Source organism: Cottoperca gobio, chromosome 3, assembly GCF_900634415.1.
Source record: "Cottoperca gobio chromosome 3, fCotGob3.1, whole genome shotgun sequence".
Lineage (NCBI taxonomy): Eukaryota > Metazoa > Chordata > Actinopteri > Perciformes > Bovichtidae > Cottoperca > Cottoperca gobio.
Window position 1 is genome coordinate 9,368,128 of NC_041357.1, and position 25,273 is coordinate 9,393,400.

Sequence of the window (25,273 nt, forward strand, 5' to 3'; positions counted from 1 at the left end):
AAACAGATGGAGAAACAAGGCCATCGCTGTGCCACTGTCTCTGTTACTGATCAATAAGGCATGTAATCACACCTTGTCGCTTTTTATTGATACTAACACCAGACACAAGCCTAAGACAAAGAGTCAACAGATGTGTGAGGCTTCCCTTTTTGTTTGCCGCTGTGTTTATTTCCTATCTAAATACTTCCCTCTTGCTCTTCCTCTCCTTTTCTTTTCTGTTTTGGTGCTTTCCTTTTCCTCCGTTGAGCTTGTCCGACCTGCAGCGATTTCCTGAGCCTGGTGCAAGGCATCATGGACCTTCAGGAGCTCCTGGCTAAAATGACCCTGAAGGTAAGAACAAGGAACAAGGTCGCACACAGAAAAACACTACCAGCTCACCAGACTGTATAACAACTCTGGATAATTCATAATGTGCTGTAAAGCTAGATTAATAGTGGACTTCACAGATACAAGAAAAAAACACTGAATATGCAAAATGTCGTCAGTGTCAAATAAAAAGATCCAGTTAAAAGATCCACTAATATCTTTCCCAGTTGTAGCTGACATGCAAATAAATAAATAAATGAAAATGAATAAACATCTTCCTTCTCCACTGCAGCCGGAGACAGCTGAATCCTTTGACTTATTTTCTGCCTTCATTGAAGTGCATTGTTCCTCTAAAGTCAGTATATTATTCTTGTTTCATTTCAACAAGACTGTGCCTAAAAAAAGATAGAAGTTATTGTTGGGAAACAAAAACAAAATGAACATGCACCTTAATCTGTCTTTCAAAATTAAAATGTTCTGTTAGTTATTATTGTGAGCGTCGATTGAAGTGCTTTTAAAAGACCCACAATGTGCATGCTAACGTGAACAGCAAACACAATAAATGAGTTGGTCGCAGAAGTTCCCATATTATCTTTTTTCATGGCTTTGTTTTTTACAGTTTGAGATTGCTCAGGATTCGTTTGATGAAACAATGGAACAGTTTTCACTTTTATTATATAGTTGCAGAAGGAAATGTGAACGCAAGCATCGCAGCTCTTTGGAAATGTAAAGAAGCCTACTTGAGTATCGAGTAAAAGTGCTGACAATAATGAAGAGTGGAGCTTGACTTTCTAAATATTGACAAAACAACCTCAACTCATCGTCCACTTACTTACTTGTTCTGGAGCTTTTGACCGTATTACACAGTCCTCATCAGCAGATTGAGTTTCTCAGTTGCCATTGAACTGAAACCTTGAGTTATAGAAGAGAAGAGTTTTGCTGCTGAGGGAAAACCTTAAGCTCAAGTTTGGGGATTTATGTGCTTTCATATCGGTTGAAGAAAGACAGGATAAAGGAATGAGGGAAGGATGAGAGATTATACTTTGTATGACCTTATCTGGTTTTATTTGAAGCAGCAATAGTTCTAACCTTTCTTCAGTTTGAAGGTCATTCCCTGTTAGGTGTTTTAAAAGTCTAGAAAGTGTGTTGAGTGACTGTTTGAGGATGCTGAGGTGCTCCACACAATGATTTAGGACGTATTTTATGTCCATATCTGTGAAACCTTTGAAAAGCATTAAAAACTTGTTTTTTTGGTCTTAAATGTAATATGTCATTTTCAAGGTTTCTATTTAACTTGCCACACTCGCTTTATGAAAGTGTTATTATTGTTGCTGCCGCTGTCACAAAGGTAACCAGATCTCTACGTTTCCCTCAGAGATACCAACATGGGACACACTGCATTTGTTTCCAAACAAACTGTGCAACAGAGGCTTTGATCAATCTACTTGTTCATGTATCGTTAGCAACATATACCACCAACAGCCTGGCTAACGTTAATATCCAAAGCAAGAAACATCCATAAGAATCCCAAAGAACACACCCGGTAGTATTATTAAGTGGGCAGGTTTTACTTTACTGATGTAGTTTAGTATAAAGAATGTTTTTGTTATCACTCTCCCTCCCTTCTTTGCCTCCTCGGTCAATTGGTCTTTTTTGCCGGGTAGAGTTTCCACAATTACTCCAGTTGTTCTGCTCTCTAAGCTAATTTGTTGAGTTGCCTCTTAGAGATATGCTCTCTGGTACGCAGTTATACAGTGTACAGGTCTAGGGCTTTTATTGTGAAAGGGGGATCCCGACCTGGAGGCAGACTAAACCTGCATAATGAAAACGAGGAATGAATCTAAACAAAGATAAATTACATTGCGAAATCAACATTTACTTGAAAACACTTTACTATTAATTGCCTTTTTATACATCCCATTTTTAAGTACATGTAGCTGCTTTTATTTAGTAATTTATTAAATTTTTGGGCTTTTCATGCCTTTATGATAGAACAGTGCAGATTGTGAAAGGGGGAGAGAGAGAGGGAATGACGTACAGCAACAGGTCAGACTCAAACCAGTGGCCGCTGTGGGCAAGGACTAAGCCTTTGTATATAGGACGCCTGTGCTACCAGTTGAGCTACCAGGACACCCTTTGATTGATTGTTTTAATATAGTTTTTTAATTTAATGCCTGAGCTAAACTAATATCCTCTATGAATATGTTAGTTTATGTGTTAGTGTGATTAATCGAGAGGCAGTATGTCTTTCATATGTTGTCTTTATTAAACCCACTAACTCTAATCTTGAATCATTGGCTGCTGTTCTATGTTTAATTAAAGTACAATTACAATTAATACATTTCATTTATCAAAAATGGCAACATATGTAAATAGTCATAATACTGACCTTCACTCATTGTTACTAAGCAGCTACGTCCTTATTGTAGTATATGCAGGAGTGGGAATACAATAAATAACTGCTCTATATATCTTTAAAAAAATTATTTATATCATAATGTTTATTTTCCTGCCCTGGTGCTACTGTGATTTTAATGAATGTCAGATGGTAGAGGTCAGGCTTTTTATTTGGCAGTGCAAACCCCACACACACACACACACACACACACACACACACACACACACACACACACACACACACACACACACACACACACACACACACATATGAGGGACAGATACATTCAGAGTTCAGAAAGATGTCAGTAAATGGAGACTGAACTGGGACAACGGGAGGCTAACAGGTGGTAGCCATAGGGAAGAGCTTGAACCATTTCTGTGACTAAATATCTGCATATATACATGTGAGTGAGTGTGATCACAATTGTGTGTGTATATGATTGAGTGCGTGCTTCTATGTGCCGTCTGAGTGGGAGTGAATGAAGCAAGGACATCTCAGTGGGCGGGCGAGCAATACAATCATTTTGGGTGTGAAGAAGGGGGAAATGAAAAACATTACCCTACCGCTGTGTCAACGCATCCTTCTTCACAGGAGCACACCTCAACTTATTACCACCTGACCTCATTGCTCATACCAGTCACAGCAGGGAGGATGCAGTCATCTTCAGCATTAAATGCATCTCTGCCTCTCTGCTGTGGAGAGAATTGTTGCATTAGGGGAATACATGCTTGGTCCTGAGTGTGTGATCTCAAGGCGAGGTGAGATGAATCCGCTGTGTGTCGATTAGCATGGCAGCATTTACATGTTTTATACCACTGTGTTTGTGAGAGGAAGCATAATTATGTTTTTATGACAAAAGACGAAGTAGTGTGACTCAATACCACACATCAAATATTCAAGGATCAAAGATTTCTGCCTATAATTGAGGTGACAATGGAGAAATATTGATATTGAGTATTTTTTTGTGAAAATCAACAGCATCGTCTCCTTCCAGAGTCAGTGTCCCTGTTAATCTGGATTATCCGCAGACCTCCCTGTCAACAGGTTTTTTTTGACCGAAGTCCCATTAAAATAGCTGACAGGCAGAGACACATGCTGAATCTCAAAACTGAAGACACAATGTAAACGTAACCATCACCCACCACTTACAACATGACCTTCAATACTTTGACATTATATTTACATATATTTATTTAGTAAATGCTACACACCACATGTGCAATTATCCAGTGCATAAAGTGAAAGGTGTATTTAGTGTATATATGAATATAGCTTATGTCATTTATATTTATCACATTTTTCTTTTGCTTCTTTGACTCTTGAGCTGCTGTAAATTGGATTTTCCTGTTGAGGGATCAACAACGTTCCCATATTATCTTATCTTATCTTTATCTTAAAATCCAAACTGTCTTCATGGCTAGATACTGCTAGAGGGCCGGTATATCTTCACTGTCCAGAGAAAATCATCTTCAGATGATTTTTTTGTTTTCAAATAATCTCCTTTATGCTACTATATATTCTGGGCCCTGTGAAAACAACTCTCTCAGGGAACCAACAATCTGCCTGCCATGTTCAAGCTCCCTGTTCATCTCCTGAATTTCTGACTTTCTTATTTCACTTGTGTCTCTCTGCCTCATGTGTCTACAGGAGGGGATACATGCCTATTAGCCTCTGACTCCTTTGTGCGATATCACCAAGCCATTTGATGCTCACGTTGTACGGGAAAGGTATTCCTCCGTGGAGCCTCAAGGCAGCCTCCTAGCCTTTGAAATTGCATTTCAAACATTTTGTTTGGGGCTTTGACAGGACACATCTTTACCGCTCACAGCTCACACAGCTCCCCATCAGCCAGCCGGGACTCCTCTAAATGAAGTAAAAAGCCTCAGTGACCTACAACGTTTTTTGTTTTTTTTACTTAGAAGTCTATCATTTCACAGCGAGACCTTTCTTTTTGACACTGTGGGCTGGGCAGGTCTCAGAGGGGCGGAGGGGGCGGAGGCAGAGGGGCAGAGCAGCCTTCAGTGTCTTAAGTGGACCTTCAATTTCTGAGTTGACCTACGCTGCTCAGAACAATTGAATTCCCTCACCTTTCCAACTTTCAAACCGGACTCTGATTGTTTATGTGCGGGTCAGATAGTACTTGTTTTTTATAGATGTAGGAATTTAAATGTGACTTGCGAGCTTTGATGGATGCAGTGGGCTATTTTACACAGATAGAGAAACCTTTGGAAAACAAGTGCGTAGATTTGAGATGCATACACACTGAACCTTCAACAGGGAAAACAATTATAAAGACAATTATATTTATTATTAGTTTACATAATGCTGCATGTGGTTACTGTGAGTGATATTATGGAAACAAACAATCACAATGGGTGACAGTTTTTGCTCACAGCGTCCAAGAATTATCTGTTCGATCAACAAGAATTTTAACAATTTATCTCCTTTGCTAAAATATCATTATGAATCTGCCCTGCACCAGTTGGAGATTACACTTGGAGCCACAGGTCTGATGAATTAATCCAACCATGTCTCCTAGAAGTTACATTTACCGTACAGTATATGGAAAATACATTTTAAGAGGATCACCTGAATTAAAAAAAATGTAAAGAAATAAAAAACGTATTTCGTATTTGGAAAGTTGCAAAATGTTCATTGTAGGCATCATTTCAAAATGTTGTTTGACACCATATTTCATAAATTATTTCTATAATATCTGCTCTTACAATACACTATCCATTTGTAGCAACTAGACAAGACACTATTTTTTAATGGTTATGTTTAGGTTAAAGTTATGGAAAGATCTTGTGGTGGTCTTGGTTTGATATTAAATATGGTCAATAGCGACCTGACACGAGACAAGACACTCTTACTCTATTAACATTTAACTGAAACCCAGATCTTCCCTTAACCTAAAACCAAGAGCTGTTGTTGCCTAAACCACACGCAACACTCAGGTGCATTATGTGAAGTCATGCACTCCCCCCACAACTTGCGCGTTACAGAACTTTCTTCACTGGAATAAACATTGCTGTGAACATCCAGCCAGCAATAATGTTTCTTATAAAATATGCTTGGCAAAACAAACAGTAGTTTATAAACATACATTCTGATAGACAGGGTTCTTAAATCCTTATTTAAAGTGAATCCTGCTTGAAAACAAACTTCCCTCTGCGGCCCTTCCTCTGCAACACTTTTTTCAAGTCAAAATTGCATCGCTTTTGTCGACCGTGGAGAGTGTTGAGCATGAAATAAACCAAAGAAGAAGGGCTGATCAGTGTCTGGGAACAAAAGAGGAGTGAGGCTGGATCTGGGCTGTCAGTCCTGTCTGTCACTTCTCAGCAGATCATAGCCTGAGGTCTGGAGCATGAGCCGAATGATGATCACTTATTATTCTATGTGCCCTTCTAATGAGTGGCTCCCAGCAGAGCAGCTCTCTGTGAAAACCGACCAGGGCATGCCAGAGTGCTAGGGGGCTGTGTGTGTGTGTGTGCGTGAGTGTGTGTGTGTGTGTGTGTGTGTGTGTGTGTGTGTGTGTGCGTGTGTGTGTTTAACCTGCTTGAACTCTCATACTATTGATTTGGTTTTGTGACTCTGGTGATTCTTTGCTCTTCCTCAGTTGAACTACGCAGAGTCCAGGCTGACCCAATTGGAGGGCTGTCACTGCGAGAGGACCTGCAGCGCCAACGGTTTGGTCTACCGGGATAAGGAGCTGTGGGTGGAGCCAGAGAACTGCAGGAACTGCGCATGTAAGGTGAGTGTCACCCTCACGCTCACAAAGAATGAGGCACCGGGTTTCACCTATTGCACCAGAAGACCTCTCCATCATATCCAAGTCATGTATTTATACATCCCATGATGACAAATCACGCATTTGCCTCAAGGGGTTTTACAATTTGGACAGCATATGACAGCCTCTGTCTTTAGACCCCTTGATTCTCATAAGGAAGAAAACAAACAAAAAAAGCCTTTAACAGGGAAAGTATGGAAGAAAGCTCAGGAAGAGCGAGAGAGGAGGATCTCTCTCCCAGATAGATGTTGGGCATGCATGCCCTCATTGTGACAATAGGCAGAACATAAGTTGTAGTCAAGGGAAAGTGTGTATGCCAAAAAGGCAAATTACACAATGTATAACAAGATAACCTCTGCATCACAGATTGATGATACATGACGGCGTAAGAGGATCTGAGGGTAGATTTTTTTTCTTCAATGGCAAGTGGCTACAACTCTGAATTCCTCCACTCTCAACACTTACCTTCCTTAACGTGTCTTCCCATCAGACCTCCTTCTTTCCAATCCCCTGCTGCCTCCCACCGCCCCCTAACAAGCGCCCCTAATAAGCCTTGCTGCTTGCACTCATACATAGGAGCCACACTTTGAAATGTGTTGAATCATGCCATCTGGGGCCCCGGGGAATTAGACTTGCTGCATCATTGCACATCAAGCACAGGGTGGAGTTTAGTCTGTCTGATTTCCTCCCGTGGACATGCCATTAACTGATAACCGCGGCGTCCTGGAGAAACCATTTCTGATGACTCATGAAATGAAGAGGCGCTCGCAGAGAGATATCAGCCTCAAAAATGAAGGCAGTCCTTCAGGGCCTGAATAACCACCTGCTATCAGCAGGACGCTCGGTTTCAGTATCTGCCATCTAGCGCTCGATGATGAATCTGCTATCTGATTGTAGGACATTATAATTTGTTTTCTATGGATTTTTTCTCGTTATTTATTTATGTATGTATTTATTAGATTGCACATATGATAGTTTACAGTTTCAGATTGCATTCCTTAAGGTGAATAGTTTTGTGTTGGTTTGCGTGGTAAGAGCATTAGCCATTGCAGGGTTGAGCTGTACTGTAAGCTGCATTGGATGAAAGCACACATGACACTGTATGTGTTATGTATATTAACTGTTGTTGGGCAGGGTTAAAGATGTTTTTTTTTCCAGATAAAGTAAAATTCTGTTAATGCTTGTGCAAAAGTAAATTGAGAAACGGAGTAGGAGACATGTTCAGTGTGGATTGTTGGCAATGCTACAGGTCATATGTTCACAGTGAGCATTGGATCTTTGCTTCTGATGTTTGCATGTTTTGGGTTAAAACAAAAATCCTTTTCTTACAGAATGGTGTAGTGGAGTGTCGCAGAATTTTCTGTCCTCCAGCAAACTGCTCAGAGGATTCGTTGCCTGTACACGTTGATGGGACTTGCTGCAAAAAATGCAGACGTAAGTATCAGCAGGCAGCACACATTTTGAACAAGCAGAAAGTAGAAAGAAATCCCCTCGCCTCTTGTACAGAAATACCTTTCACACCACACAAACAGATTCTGGTCAAATCTATTTGACCAACAACTGCACATTTGTTTTTCTGCTAAGCAGTAAAAAAAACATGATAATGAGGATTTAAATTGGTAAAGAAAATGTAAATAACCTTCCGGTTGCTCTATCCACACTATGGCCTTATCACTATTTAAATCAAATGATTTGGCTCATATTTATTCTGTAAAACCCACACAGAGCTAAGAATGAGGTCATCTCTCCACAGCTGCTCTTATGAAAATAATTTATTCTCGATAAACATTTGGGTTTTATCATTAGACTTTAATCAAGCTGCCTTTTTGTTAATCAGAATCCAAAATCCTACATCGTCTTGGCAGTTTAAGAGAAGGGGAGATTGACCTCACATTAAGGTTTGTTGATATCTATTGTAATAGCAGGAGAGATGCTGCATGGCTGTCAGTCAATCGAAGGACATTAATACAAGATACTGACAATTAAATGTTTAACAAAATGAATATTGACTGAAATACATTGGAGGAAATGAACACATACAGCTAAAAGTACAGGTTCTAAGCTTAATTTTGATGTAAAGGTTGCGAAAGAGTTTGAAAGTAATCCAGCTGGTCAGCCATCAGCTCGGTGCCTGCTGTGCACTGACTCGCTGGAGGCGACTACAGAATATAGTGGCCACATTTTAATAATGTATAGGAAATGTAACGATTAGTTTGTGAAATCAAAGTCTCAATTTGAAAACGGAATGGGCATTTATGTGTAACTGATGCACAGACGAAGAAAATAGCTGTTTCCATCGCATTATTTGTGCCCAAATAAAATATTTGGATTTGGGTACATCTCTACAAACAACCGTGCGTTATTTCCAGAATTTATATCTGGGAAGTTTTGCAGCAGCCACTTCCTGTTCTTTGCTCGTGAGGGACTCATTATTCTCACATCCAAAACGTTTCCACTTTTTAAGGATTGTGCCTACTTATCGTTGTTTTTCCTCTTACCTGTTGGTACCTTCCTCCATAACCTGCTTCCTATCCGATCTGCTTCACCAGCTCCCCAGCTGTTGTCAACTGGATCCTCCGTCTATTTCCCAGCAATACCACTGCTAAGCTAGCCTCTGCTAGTTAGCTCCCTGTTGTTGGCAGTCCACTAACCCGGATACCACGGATTGGTTAGGCCTTGTTGCCTGGAGCCACGGCCTCCCCAGCTGGCTGTCAGCTAGCCCCCCTCATGTCAGTGATCGGCTAGCAACCAACGTTAGCAGCTAACACTAGCTGCTGACCCGTCAGCCTCCACCCTCACTGCCTCCTCTGCTTCATCCCTTCCTGCTTTTCAGTTTCTTCAAACATCTAACACAAATTCATCAGTCAGCCCTGATCCCCTGCCATGCTGTGGACCGTCCTGTTGTGCTTGACACTTCTCCACCACCAGGCAACTAGTCCGTGGCTAATGGCTAACAACGCCTGGCTTTCATTCTCCCCGGTTGGCATGACGCTGAAATACTCCATCTCGCAGTCTACTCTAACTCAACAACTTCATCCCCCTATCGTGCACATCAGTCATTAAACATTAATCATTACTCGGACTCCTATGTTGATTCATGTTACATCCACAGAAGCTCCTGTCAAAAGTTTGTGTTCTCGCTGTCTGACCACTCCATCCCGTCCATCTGGTCCAGCGCTCGCCCTGTCACACCTCGACTATGTCATTACAACAAACAGCCTGCCTACAAACAGTTGCCAGAGCAAACCAGCCCACCCACAAACAAACACTTCTCAAATGTGCACTTTTTTTTTACAACACCAAACAAAGGCAGTGACTGGCTTTCTCACCATCCTCATCCTACTCCACCTCAGTGCAGCCTTTGACATCATTAACCATTCCATTCTCCTCTCACGCCTTCAACACACCACAGGAATAACTGGCACCACCATCTCTTGGTTCACGTCATATCTCTCTGATAGACATCGACATCGAGACATCTCCATAAACCACTGCAAATCCTTCACCGCCCCAGTAACTCACGATACCCCCCAGGGACATGCCCTCATCACTTCCAGACTCGACTCCTGCAACAACATCCTCTATGGCTCACCCAACAAAATCCCAAATAAACTTCAGTATGTCTAAAACTCCGCTGCCCGCCTACTCACCTCCACCCGCCACCGAGACCACACCACTCTGGTCCTCCACAACCTCCACTGGCTCCCGGTCAAACACAGGATTGACTTCAAAACACTACTCACCACCTACAAAGCCCTAAACAGCCTGGACCCTGTACCTCTCAGAACTCCTCCCCTTTCTCAGTTGATGCACCCTCTGGAATGCCCTCCCAAACCACATCAGACAGTCGAACATCCTCCCATTGTTCAAGCCAGCCCTTAAAATCTACCTCTTCAAGATTTATTTCCCCTGCTGAACTCCTTCCCCCCCTTCTCATGACTCGGCTAGTTTTAACTGCTCTCTGTTCTGGTTTTGTCTTTTGTTCTGTTTTGTCTTTTGTTTGCATCTTGAGTGTACACATTTGTATATATGTCTGTTTTTATGCTTGTACAGAATGTTTCTAAATTGTAAAGCGTCTTTGTGTATCTAAAAAAGCCCTATATAAATTAAATTAGTTATTATTAGTATTATTATTATTATATGGAGGTACTATTTCTAGTATAAAGCACACAGGGGTCTGGTAGCTTTTCACAGACCCACGTACAACTCTGTATCTCTTGCTACACTGCGAAAAATACAGAATCCCTGAAGGATAGTTAGGCTTTGAGTAATTCCAGCCCTTCTCTGCCTCCATCCCCCCCGCTTGCTCATTCTTCCTCCTCTTCCTCCCCTGTGAACATCAGAGCTCTGGCACAGGCGAACAATGGAGCAGCGGTCCAGAGCTGCGACTGAGCGCTCCACAGTCCTGCACCCTGGAGAGGAAAAGAGCAGGACTTCATATCATATGCTTCATTTTCTATTTCTGCTTTATAGCCAGAGGAATATGCAGAAGGGTCTCCTCTGTTGTATTCTTAATGCACTGTTACAGTTCCTCTTTGCTTATGCACACCAGCCAAGAACAACTTTGTTTCTGACAGAATTTAAATCTGCACAACTTCCGGCCGTAAACTTTTCTTTCCATCGGCAATATCAAAAGCATTTTGTGGTATTGTTCAGCTTCCACAGGAGATGATATTGTCTGCGTAATTTCTATTCCTGGTATTTCGTAATTACTGTACTTACCTTAATTGTGTTATTAACGCAGTTATTTTTCTACTTTTGTTCCTGCAGTGAAATGTACCTACATGGGCCAGACCTTTTCTGAAGGCCAGCGCTTTTTGTCCAGGAGCTGCAGGGAATGCAAGGTAACCATTGTACTTACATTTGAAAAGTTCTTACTCTATCATTTAGCCTCTACTCTGCACTCAGATATACCATGCCGCACTCTTCTTACAGCGTGAATGTGTGCGAACTGTGTGTGGTGGACTGCTCGCTGTGTTATTCAATTAGCCAGCAGGCCATATTAGTTTTCACTTCCTCCCCCAATCTGTTCAATCTGCCTTTCTTTTTTTCTCTAATGGTGAGATAGCCAGGTAATTAGAGTAACTTATTAACACAGCAACACAAAGGCTTTATTTTATTAGAAGCTTCATCACTTCATGGATTATAATTGAAAACCTTATTCGAGTTCACCATAGAACAGAGGTGAGCTTTCTTCACTGAGAAGCCGTTTATCTTTAAATGCACCATTTTAAGGAGAACATTTGTGTTTTGTGCAACTAATTGCTAACAAAGAGCCATACAGAGGGTTCGTTATTAGCCCTTAGGCAACTCAAAACATCATTATATTGTTTGTAAGCTTTGTTTCAAGCAATTACAGCATTCGTTTACGATCAAGTGACACATTTGTAGAGACATTCTTTTTAGCAGGGACCTAGAAAGCTTTATTTTGAGGCTTTCAGGGGTCTCTTGTGTCTTGGGTCTACTAGAGCCCTTAAATCTCTGTAAGAAGCTGCATATTTCGGCATGTTTGTTGAAGTATTTTCGTGTCGCTTCTGCATGTCACACCGCCTTTCTGCCCACTCACCTTCACAGCAGGAGAGGTGGGATGTGGGAAAAGCACAAATGAATAATATATGCATTGACATATGGAGAGAATATGCAAGATGAATGAGATTGGTGGTTAGTGGTTTGCCCAGCACAAGCTTCATACAGTAACCTGTACGAGTGCTAGTCATTCATTTCTAATTTTGTGATTGTGATTCCCGTGCCGGTATATGGCGGCAATTACCCTCCTCTTTTCTTTGCAAACTTGTGGGCCTGTAAAGCCCTTTGACATTACAAGATGACATGCTGCGATTTGAGGCTCGCTACAATATCGGTAAGAGACGACAAACAGTGAGAAAATGTTGCTAATAGTTTAGCGCTTCTGCAAACCACTAAGTCTTTGGCTACAGGACTTAGAGGAAGGCTATTGGAGAGATTGAGAGAAAATGATGTTACTGTTATAGTTTAGCCTTCTTGCTGCAGCAGCCATGAGACTTGGCTACAGTAGCAGAACGCTAAAGTTTAGCCAATATTGTCACACTCTCTTTTTGATAAGATTCCTTTTTCCTTTTTTGAGTTGCTTTGCGGTGTAGGCAGTTGTTGCCAACAACTAATGTTACTGTTGAATCAGGCTTACACTGTTTTAAAGGACGTGCATGTGCATCTGTATTTGGAGAACAGCTGATAGGAACACTCTCTCTCTGAAATGAGATTGGCCAACGTCTCCTGTCACAGGCTAGATGTATTAAAGCCTGAAAGCAGAGGCACAAGAAGGTGCAGAAGAGTAGTCTCCTCTCAGACCACTTGAGTTACAATATGCTGAAAAGTCATGATGGAATTTTTGCCCAATGATGCCAAAAACCTACTGCCTACCCCAGCTTTAATGGGACTGAGAAAAGGCTCACAGTGCAAAGCGACTGTACTATTAAAAGATGACATGAGGAAGCAGTTCATATAATTCCTAGAATAGCACGACATTGAAGGAAGTTGTGAAGGAGAAGTCTTAGAGATTTGAGTCGATACTTCTAACCTTGAGAGGTATCCCGGGAACCACCGGAGCGCTGACGGACCAGCCAGGCTGCTGCTGCTGCTGTGTGTCTGCTATTTGTTTTAAAAGCCTGGGGGAAGATGACACAGAGTTCGATCTTTGTTTCTCTTCTTTGTTGGCGCATATCTGCACCTGCTATCTGTATTCATGCCCTCTTTGTGAGCATGAATGTACAGCCTTTAAATTCCAACCTCTCTGTTGTCATTGCAGCCTCATTCATTCGGGATTATCTTAAAATCTCCTGTTTTTTACAATCTCAAAACATCTTTTTAACTGTCGACGTGGTTTAATTCAAAAGCAGTCATACTCCCTTTGTGTGATGTTCAAATTATAAGGTTCACACTATCACAATGCAGTTCTACACACACAGGCCTTTATGTGAGGTCAGATAAATGAAAATATTTATTAAACATAAAAAGAATAAAGGCTTTGTTTTTGTTGGTTTGACATTAAACATTTATGACAGAGACAGACCATTTCTTGACTTTGTAGATATAATTGTCAGTATGTCGAACATTAACCCTCTGGAGTCCGGGGCTAATTTGGCCGTTTTTGCATACCTTTGATTCTGCCTTACTAAACCCCATTAAGAAATGTTTAGCATGTCAATGTTTGGTATCTTTTTTTTCAGCACAACCTCACCTATATAACCTGATAGTTCTTTTTTTCATTTTGACGTACTATATGAACATATTGGACCCAAAACCACACAAAAAACGTAAAAACTGATTTAGAAAATGATATTATTTTTACTGTGGGTGACACAAACATGCATAACGAAACATTTTTAAAGCTGGAAATATATACATGGGATGTCACTATGATAATGTGAAAGTTTGATTGAGGTAGCATGAACCTAAATACACATTTTAAGAAGAAATAGCATGTGTATCCATAGGCGTTTCCCCTTATATACACAAAAGGCCTATTTCTCTCAAATATTGTTCACAAATGTATTGAAATCTGTGTTAGTGAGCACTTCTCCTTCCATCCATCCACCTCACAGGTGTGGCACATCAAGATGCTGATTAGACGGCATGATTATTGCATCATATATATCCTTATCCTTAGGCTGTCACGAGAAAAGGCCACTCTAACATGTGCAGTTGTATCTTGTATTCGGACCAATACTAAATCTATCTAACTATCCTCTCAATTCTCAATTGTTTCTGTCACTTTCCTTCAATCTCCCTTCGTGTCTTTACTTCTCTTTCCGTCTCTTTCCGTCTATTTCCGCCTATTTCCGTATTGCCTCGTTTCGCTTCGTTTTGCTTCGCATCGCTCCGTTTACTGGATTACCCCACCCCTCCCTGGTAAATGCTACCTGTTAAGCAGGATCTACAGTCTCCAGCATTATTTTCCGCTTCGTAAAATGAGAAAATACGGCGAAGATTTAAAATACTTAACGGCCGCCACATTGCATTACTCATACTTTTGAGCGTGCGGAAAAAAATATTTTGGATCAACTTTATATCATCATATCTCCGTTTTTACTGGGTCGATTTACATGAATCAAAGACTGGCAAAGAGTTTCAAGCCTGTAGTTTCGACAGAAGTCGGCAATGTTGGCCGGACTGTTGATTTTATGGAGCGCCGGTTTGAACAGGTCATGTGATCTGATCACGCCGGCGTGACGGTCGACTCCTAAGGGTAAAGGCCCTGTCACACATATCCGTATGACAGGTAACATATGCCGGCGCATACGGAAATTTGTCAGAGTCCAAATATGTCCAACTTTTCATCGGATCGGATCGGAAAAGTGAACATATACAGATACCCATGTCTAACCTATTGATAGAGTATCACTTACTTATACAAAATGTATCAGACGAATACCCAACAAATGCATAACTTATACAAAAATATGGCGTATACAAAATATCGGCAACACGCTGGTGTACGTTGATTATAAGGTAAGGCATAAGTAGTACCGTAATTTTCGGACTATAAGACGCACCTGAATATAAGCCGCAGAAGCTAAATTGACTGATTTGTACATATATAAGCCGCACTGGACTATAAGCCGCAGGTTTTTTAATATTTAATTACCATATGTAAGGGTTCGTGCACAGAGGGGATTCATTAATCCTCATCTTCGTCTTCTTCCTGCGTACTAAAACCACCAAAGTCCTCATCTTCAGTGTCGGAAACGAACAGGCTCAGGGTGGCTTCGTCAGCCACTCTCCTCTCTCTTTCGATGTCGCTCTCATAACCAACAAACTCCTCTTCGTCACTGTCGGAATCGAACAGCCTCTGAAAGGCCTCAGCTGTGGCGGCGTCCTCCTCTTCATCACGCAGCATTCCAGCCTTTTGGAACCCGTTGGTGATCGTGGATGTTTTAACACTCCTCCACGCTGTCAGGAACCACTTGCAAACTTGAGCGAAAGTTGCTTTTCGCATGCGACCAGTTTTGGTGAATGATTTATCGCCACTAGTCATCCACGCCTCCCACTGAACAAACTGTCTCGCTCTCGTAATGTCCGTCTGTCTCTCGTAACCTTTACATTTAAGATTATTCTTTTAAAAATGTTTTTACAATAGGTTTTAGTTTGTATGTTTGAATTGAATTTGAACTGGGAGATTACAGATATCACCTATCATTCTGTTGGAGTAGTTGACTACAGAAACACTGATTGTTCAGTGGTGTGCAGAGCAGACAGCGGCTTGTAGAGAACATACAAACCCCACAACAGAGTTTAATGCTGGTCTGTCATCAAGTTTTAATGTAAATTAGCAAAAACCAAAATCACATGCTGCCACTTGCCATTTTAAAAGAAGATGAGAAGTTATCTGAATGTTTTGTACACTTGTCTGTGCTAATGATAATTAAAGTCACATATATATATATATATATATATGTTTCGTGCAATTGGAAAGAATGTCACCAACATTTTAGCCAACATGATGACGGAGTAAACAGCAGGGTTTACCATACCATTAAAAGGTTTGGGCAATGAGAGACTATGTTCTTTAATTGTTTGGGTTGTGTGGTTTAATTTCATTTATGTTTTATTGATTTAGGATATGTTTTTATATATTTTTTAACATTCCAATTCCAATATCTGAATATTCTTAAGAATGAAATGCCCATTGCTCTTTGGATGGGTTTGTTTACATTATTATGCTATTATATTAACATTATATCAGTGGCATAAAATGTTCTTAAAATTATATTAATATTGTTTATCGCAATTATTTCTGGTAGTTATCGTGACAGGCTTATCCGTATGACATTCATGAATAAATAGTTAGAAAAATGACCATGATTAACCTGTAACATTCTCAGCATCACAAGGTCATCCTACTTAGAGTAAATCAAGTTAGACTTTTAATATACCGCTTATTGTGGATTTCCATACTTCAATCAACAACCAATATGACCGTGCCAAAATCTACTGATCTGAGAGCTGTCTGGTTGTGTTTTGGCAGGTAAACTTGGTCAATGTGCGGGAAAAATATCACCCAATTAATTTTTTTGCATTTCAAATGTGTAATGTGTAATTGTTCTGGTGAAGATCTCTTTAAATGCACAGATACTGAAATTGTAATGTTTTGTCTACGTCCTGTCTTTCCAGAATGGCCTGATGGTGAAAGTCACAGAAACGTGTCCAGAGCTTAACTGCACAGTCGGTGAACAGATCTTACCAGATGGCAGATGCTGCAATGTTTGCAGAGGTATGTCTTCCTTCGTAGTGCACTATCCTCAGTTGCATGAATCATTCTTTCTTTGGACCTGAATTCACCATTCCCCTGCCGCTGCGAGCAGTAAACATAGCCAGGCTGCCGGTTGCTGATTCAGGCTGTGCCTCTGCAATAACTCTGTTTCTCTTCTTATCCGCCGGGTACGAGTTCTTCTTGGCTGGTATACCTATCAGAGCAGATTGGTCTGTCTGCTATAGAGCACCTGCTAAGCCAATTTGCCTGAACCCCGCTGCTTTGGCAGGGAGGTACTACAGGGTAAATAGCCACCGGTAATTCAGTAAATACATTGAATAAACAAAGGAGGAGGCTGTCAGTTATAGAGCAATAATGAAAGAAACCCACGACAGCATCTGAGCGAAGGAAATTGGGCTCTCATTTAGATAAGTTAAGCAGTTGAAAGGAAAGGAAAGAAAGAAACGGGGAAGATGGAAGGTAAAGAGTATAAAGGCAAATGAAAGGAAAGGAAAATAAAGTTAAAGATAAGGAAATGAGAAGGATGAGGAGAGAGGGCAGGAGAGAAAAGACAAGGAGAAGAGAGTAGAGGGAGATAAGAATAGAGATGGAAGAGGACTTAGACTTGTTGAAAAGAGAGGAAAGGACAAAGGATAAAGTCAATTTAAGAAGCAATTTGTTGTATTTTAAAAATGTACTGAAATCAGTAGAAAGGCAGAACCGAGTTCACTTTATTATATGTTTATTTATCTCGAGTAATATCGTTATTGTGATATTCAACAAAGTTATCGCAAATTTTCCTGACATCGTTTAGTGCAGGGTTAAAGTCTCAATCCACCACCGATCAAGGTTTTAATCCCAGAAGCCGAAACAAATGCTCCAAAAAATACCATTGTTCACAGGTGGGAAGCCAGTGAGGGATCCTGATCTTCATCTACTGTCTCCTGCACTGTTGATTTGCATTGAAGGATGGACCTCTGTGTTCATCTTGGATTGACACCTTATGAGTGCACAGAGTCACTGAAAGAAATATAAAATCAAATATCCACAGAAATCTCTCAAACACCTGCTCCAACATAATCTACTTCTCTACTGTTGATCCATCGGTTCAATAAGTTCCTGACACTCAGGCTGTAGTTTCTCCGCAAGAGAGCTAAACACTTCCCTCTCACACTTAGACAGCCAAAAGAAAATTGTTATAGACTATTTTGCTGTGTACTCTTATTTTGAAACTTCTGTGTTGGAGGTGCAGCATCCTTTAAGGGCTGGCCCTGTATGTTTAGTCATCAAAGGCTTTTCTTTCACCTGTTTTGTACACCATTATGATGAAGGTCCTGAGTTGAAATATGTTTCACTGACTGAAGTGGAGATTCTTCCAGTAAGTCAGATAGCGTTGCAGTTATTTTTCCACATTTGGTTATTTTGCTACCTGAGCCTCTATTTGAGTGTTGAAGTAACATATTACATTGTTTCAACAAGCACAACATACCAGAAGAACACTCTGTCCTGTGCTGCTATGTAGTGTTCACTCTATTGGCGCGATTAATGACATCATCTGAGATCTTCCTATATGAGCAGAATATTTTGTGTGTGTTTTTTTTTTATATTGTTTGTGCGTGTACATGCTGTCGTAAAATCCACAACTTTTATTATGGCATCAAAAAAAGAGTGTCAGTCATAAACTTTATACATTAGGATTCCTGTCGTCCACGATATTGTTGGCACCGGGAACAGGGTTGCTTATTTGTTTGCTTTTATCTCTGTGTACAGTTCAAAGTAAATCGAACCCTCCTTTGTCCCTCTCTTTCAGGTTATGACTTCTGCGCAGGAGGGACTCATTTGTGGAGAAAACTCTGAATGTAAAAACCGGAATACTAAAGCAGAGTGCGAGTGCAGGAGCGGTTATGCCTCCATCCACGGGGATTCCACTTACTGTGAAGGTAGGACCGCTCATGCTGAGCTAGGGCTCATCTGACCGACTCATAATATCTATTAGTTCAGGATGTTAAAAACAGTATGGCTGGCAGTGTGTCAGCGTTAAATTCATCGCTCTCTTTTAGGAGCAGGTTTATGCTGGCTGTGGGCCACAGACTGAGATATGTATTGAGCGGATATTAACACACTGAGTGTTGTTCAGCTGTGAACAAAGGATGCCATTGAGTTTTAAATAGATTTTGCATTTAATACCGGTTTGAAAAAGACAATGTAGACACCTGTCAAAGTTCCAATGCAGCTGTGTGCTTTGTGATGTTGTAATCAGGCAGAATCTAGCTCTTGTTCCAATGAAGGCTGAATGCACTTATTTTAAGTTGCTTTGGAAAACTAATTGTATTGTTTTATATATTGTTATAGGCCGATGCTGAAGTATTTACTTTCAAGAACTGTGTTGTTGGAAAACAAAACCCAGAAGACAAACAATAAGCAAACATGGACATAATGTCATTTCTTACATTAAGAATGTTGCTGTTTGGCATCCTCTTCAATTGTATGTATTGGAGCATTTTAAATCTGTTTTTCAACACAGTCCATGCCTGCAACCACATACCATGTAAAGATAATATAATAATAATAATAATAATAATAATAATAATAATAATAATAATAATAATAATAATAAGCTTTATTTGTATAGCACCTTTCATATAAGAATTGCAGCCCAAAGTGCTTCACAGCAAAAACATAACAATTAATACAAGATTAGACAGAACAAGAGCATTTACAGTACAATAATCACAGTGTAGATGTAAATGAGACTGAAGTACCATTCTAGCAGATAAAATAGCAGAATTAAAATTGTATAATAATAGCTGAATTAAAATAGCAGATAAACGCGTTATGGTTTCCCCAATTGTTAGAGTTATGTTAAACTTTTAGACTTCTCTGGTCGATACTTTACTTCCCTTTGTCCCCGTTGTACAAAGTAAGTTAAAACACAATCGTCACTGTGAGTCCCAGATTTCGTTTATGGTAAAATCCAGATAAAACCGTTATTAAACACGCTGGTTTAACCTTTTCAGTCTAAGGCTAGTCTTCTCTGCTGTGACTAGTATGTTTCTGTCAGATATCCCTTAGGCTAAAGGAGTTCAATATTTGACTACTCGTCTTCTCTGCTGTGACTCGTATGAAATACCTCTGTCAAATATCTCTTAGGTCAAAGGACTTCAATATTTAACTACTCCTCTGCTCTGCTGTGAGAAGTATGAAATATCTCTGTCAAATGTCCACCCTTGTTTCCCCTTCTCCTTTCCTTACTTTAAATGATGATAAAACCATTTCTTCACTTGATTTTTCCATCAACGCCAAGCAGGTCCATCAAGAAGCAAACAACAAAAAACCCACAAATTAAGCTAAAACGCGTTATGGTAAAATATATCTATATATATATATATATATATATATATATATATATATATATATATAGATATATATATAAAGTAAAAAGATATGTTTTTAGCTTACTTTTGAAGATATTGAGCGAGCTTGCCTCCCTAATGTCTGCAGGTAAAGTGTTCCATAGCTTTGGTGCATAATTGCTAAAGGCTGCATGCCCAATTTTCTTTTGGATGTTTCTGGGAACATTTAATAAACCAGTGCTTACACTTGACTGATGTGGTCTCTCCTCTTAGTCAGCAGCCTCACTGCAGCGTTTTGGATGAGCTGAAGTCTCTTCGTTGGTTTTTTTGGAAGGCCGGTAAAGAGTGCATTACAGTAATCGAGTCGGCTTGAGATAAAAGCATGGATTAGTTTTTCAGCATCCTTTTGATTTATAAATTGTCTGATTTTAGCTATATTTCTAAGGTGGAAGAATTATGTTTTTGTCACCTTGTTTATGTGGGATTTAAAGCTTAGATCTGAGTCTATGATAACACTAAGACTTGTAACTTCAGGTTTAATCAAAGGAGTACGTTTCCCCATGTTATTCAGCATCATCTCTCTTTTTGTTACAGGACTAGTAGGATTTCAGTTTAGTTCTTATTTAATTTTAAGAAATGATTGCTCATCCATTTATTTATTGCTGACAGACAGGTGGTGATGGAGTTAATAGCTGTAGTATCATTTGGTTCAGCAGAGATGTAGAGTTGCGTGTCATCCGCGTAGCTATGGAAGCACACATTGTGTTCTCTAATGATGTCCCCCAGTGGTAGCATGTATAGGGAGAACAGTAATGGACCGAGGCAGCTCCCTTGTGGAACTCCAAAGTGGGCATCATGCTTCTCTGACACATGATCGCCTGACAAAATACTTTTTCCCTTTGATATATGTTCTGAACCAGTGTGATACATAGTCAGAAAGACCAACCAGTTTTTGTAGACGATTAATTAGGATGTCATGGTCGATCGTGTCAAATGCTGCGCTCAGGTCTAGCAGGATAAGAATTGAGACCTTGTTTGTATCAGAGTTTAGTCTGAGGTCACTAATTATTTTAGTCAGAGCAGTTTCGGTACTGTGGCATGCTCTGAAGCCTGATTGAAATTCCTCCAGGATGTTGTTTTCTTTAAGAAAGGAGTTTATTTGGACCAAGACTATTTTTTCTTAGGATTCTTTAGCAAGGGTTTTATAACGGCTGTTTTGAAGACGTCTGGGAAGATGCCCGTTAGAAGAGACGTGTTTATAATATATAGGACGTGACTTGAAATGCTGTTGAATATCCGCTTAAGGAATGCTGTAGGTATCGGGTCAACACAAGAGGTGGAGGAGTTACATTCCATCACAGTTTTATGAAGCTCAGTTAATGTGATGCAGGTGAATGTTCCCATGGTTACATCACAATGTTTGCAGATGTTCTCTGTGTCTGCATCATAAGTGATGCTGGCTCTGATTGAAGTTATTTTATTATTGAGGAACAATGTGAGTTCTTCACACTTTGATGCAGAGGACTGCCTTGAGATATCATTATTCCCAGCATGAATAATAACCTTGTTCACATATTTGTGGACAGACAGCATTTCTGGAAGTTTTTCTGTTATGTCACAGATCATTTCATCAGGGAAGCAGTATGTTTTGGTATCTTTCTTACCGTTAATGTTAATGCCTGATACAGTAGAGTCGCCGATAATTAGCGTTGCTGGCTCAGTGATCCGTGGTCCTCTGTTCGGCGCACATCCTCGATCCAGTGTTTGCTCAGTGATCCGCTGATCGTCCTCCGTCATCTTCTGCGGTCCTCTGCGTCTCGTTCTGCCCGAACGGCGCGGGACTGACAGGCGAGCTGGATCCTCCAGCGGCGATCCAGGTTTTCCAGCTGTAGAGACATCAGTGGCGGCGGTGCATTCATTGCCGTGTTCACTGCTACAATCCACGGTTGCGCAGTGGGGGTTGCCGGTATGATGGCAGCGGGGGCCAGTCTCTTTCTGTCAAGTCGGGTTCTTCTAGTTTGTTAGGGGTGGCTTTAAGTCCTGCTCCACACTTATTCCAGATGTGACTGTTCTCCAGGGCAAGCTGTAGCTTAACCTTTGGGGTCCATTGTATTGTTGTATCCTTCTCTTCTAGATTAAATATCTTTGCCTGAAGTACTGCAATCTTCTGTAGATGTCCACGGCAGTCCGTGCAGGGGGGCATATCCGTGAAAATTAAATTAATATTAGCAGAAAGATGCAAGCAGAGGTAAGTAGGGTGCAAGAGCTAGTAGAAAAGCGTGCGCACAGTAAGAAAGCAGGAGTACAGAGAATAAGATCCATTTAATGTCTACGGTGTTAAATTACCTTGAAGCAACTTTAAAGTCTGCAAGTTGACTTTTGTAGCATCCATCCATCCAATTAATGTGTCTGCAAGTTTGTAAAATCATGGCGAGCTTCTCTAGAAATTGGCACTTGACAGGATTAATATTCAGTGCGCTGGCACAGACATGACTCATTTAGGCTCTGTTTTTGCTCATGCTAAATGTTTGGTTCCATTTAAATGTCTCTTTTGCTGCAAGTGAATTATTATGCATTTGGAAAATGAAACCAAGTCTGTATGGTGTACGTGTTTTGCACAAATGCACAAACTGCATACTTCCATACTGCATAACTTTCTTAAATCTAAAACTAGATTACCTATTGTTTCCGTCTGCTTAACATTTCTTAACTTTAATGCATATGATCAGAGTTTTGAGACATCATTTTAGAAATTTTAAGGGGATCCCAGCCTCTTTGGAAAAAGTCACTGTCAGTTTGCTTCCAGTTTGCTGAGTGTTGGACTTGGCTAAGTAAAAGCCCCAGTTGGTCGGTGCTGGAGGCCCAGAGTACTTGTGATGGAGCTAATGGCCTTATTTGATTAAGAGGCTTGGGAGAGGCAGTCGGCAGATTGAAGGATTTGCTCAATGCTCGGTGCAGTTGTCTTTGGGTCGGAGCCACGGCAGACTGAATTCACTGAACGAGGGCCACAAGCCCTCCAGACTGTCTGCCTCTGTTTGATCCGTATGGTAAAGAGGTTTACCCAGAGCTCCACTTCCAATCCACGACATTCCCGCACCATATGAGCGAGGGCTGGGAAACACTGATTGTTAGATCAACTATGTAAATCAGGGAGCCACGGCTATGGCGGCTTATATCCGTGTTATAGGGTTGCTCCCTAAAGGCAGCTCACATTTCTATTGTGACTGGATTAGCTGGAATCCTGCTGTACAGTATGGTGATATTTGACATGGCTTCACTTTCACCTCCTCCAACTTAAATTGGCTTAGGATAACATGTGTTACACAGCAGACTTGGTTAATCGCTTTTTTTTCTGATATTTTATTTGAGATATAAACAAAGCCCAGCAGTTGGATGGGGTGCCACTGATATCCTAATAGATGTTTTACAGAACAAATAAATGTATCCTCTTGTATTATATAAACTGGAGAGATTGTGTCTGGCTGTGGCTATAAGCTGTCATTAAATGTGACCATTATATCCTCATAAATGTTTTAATGTGCAGCTGAAAGATTGACGATGGGATTATTTACTTGTAATCAGAGGGCTGTTTGAGGAGGGACCAGGGGATCTAAACAGAGCCCAGTTTGAGCCTTTTGTCTTGCACTCAGTTGTCAAACTTTATGGTGCCATAATTATAATTTCTAATTATATTCAGTTTGGGTATTGTCCTCCAGTGTGTCAAAACTTCAGATAAGAGCAGAATGAAGCACCCAACCTGTTGTGAAAGATTATGTTGATCTGTTTCATCCCATGAAACCACATGTAAGACTTTTGTCAGTGTTTATTTAACTTGACAAATCACAAATGTCTTCGCCTTGGATTAATGTGTAATTCCTCACACTCTAGGAAAGGTTTGCTCGGTTTTCTCTTACACTACATGTTTTAGCATACCTTAGTTGATTCCAGCAGCATGTGTACGATGTATGTGTTTTCCAATTGACTGATTTATGACACTGAGAAGAAGGGGTGTGATGTTTGATGAAAAAAACTTTTCTCGGGTGCTAAAAGTCAATGAAGCAGCATTATACTTCCATCTGTCTGCTGCAGCATGCATGACGCATGCCATATTCCTACACCCAGCAAGAGAACGTTGTGAAAGTGTTAATATTTATAGCCATCTGCCTAATCTCAGAATGCAGAAATGTGCCTGCATATGCAGAATATGCACACATGTAGAAACACAAACATAGGCACACACTAATGATGGTTTGTGCCTCACTAGCCCGCCCACCAAGGTCTGTGTATTTATTTCCTCCATTAAATATGCATATGGTTTGACATCTTCCTCGATGGTTTTAAGAGATAAGTCCAGTTAGAGGCAGTTGCTCCTTCTCTCTCTATCATGGGAAATATTTGTTTAATCCTGGAGGAAGCTTAGGAGAAGGCAGTGGTTGCTATTGATCGGTCTTGTCAACACGGAGCAACTAAAAGGCTTCAACAAGGCTTACTGCTGGCCTGCTGTCTTTGCTTCAGCAAAAGCATGGGCACAGGAAGCGCAATGGGCCTAATGGACTGCATGAAATGACTGTGTGCATTGAAGGCCATCAATCCCTCCCTGTTCTTCCACAGTTACCTGAAGGACCTTTAGCTTTTTCCATCACCTTGTCCTCTGGATAAGGACATTTTAATACCTATACACATCCATTCGCTATACTGCTCCTTTAGAGGGTCCCAGCTGACATACGTAGCAAGAGCACACCATGGACAGGTTGCCAGTTGATCACAGGGCGGACACGTACCCTTTTCCAACAAATTCAGTGTGCATAGCAGGGTAGTTACTACTTCTTTATATCTGTCACTTATTCAGTTTCTCTTTCAAACTCAAACCATCGTCGGTGACTGTTGAACCATTTGAAAGACTAACACAGACAGTTTTAATGATTTTTTTGACTTGTTTCCGTTGAGTTTGAATGTGTTTCACGAGGATCAGCGCGGTAACGTAAAATGACTGTTTTCTCTCAATGGAGTCTGGTGGCTCTCATAAGAGAATATTAGTTGTATGCTTTGTACATTAATCAATTCTAAGAATTATCCTAATCCCTGTTGATTTAATTTATTATACATTTACTTAAATGCCACATAGCATTGCGCCGGAAAAGGGGTGATAATTAGCGCCTCCACTCAGGTGTCACTGACGATTGGAGATGGAGCCG

General features: G+C 40.6%; 1 protein-coding gene across 1 annotated transcript in view; it reads left to right on the plus strand.

Annotated features, from left to right (window-relative positions):
- The window catches only part of LOC115004539 (protein kinase C-binding protein NELL1-like), a 239,280-nt gene that overhangs the window by 82,622 nt on the left and 131,385 nt on the right, over positions 1-25,273 (plus strand). Inside the window, 7 exon segments of the mRNA XM_029426188.1 lie at positions 248-330; positions 6,327-6,461; positions 7,829-7,931; positions 11,268-11,341; positions 16,647-16,746; positions 18,536-18,552; positions 18,554-18,665. Of these exon segments, the coding sequence (XP_029282048.1) occupies positions 248-330; positions 6,327-6,461; positions 7,829-7,931; positions 11,268-11,341; positions 16,647-16,746; positions 18,536-18,552; positions 18,554-18,665 (624 nt within the window).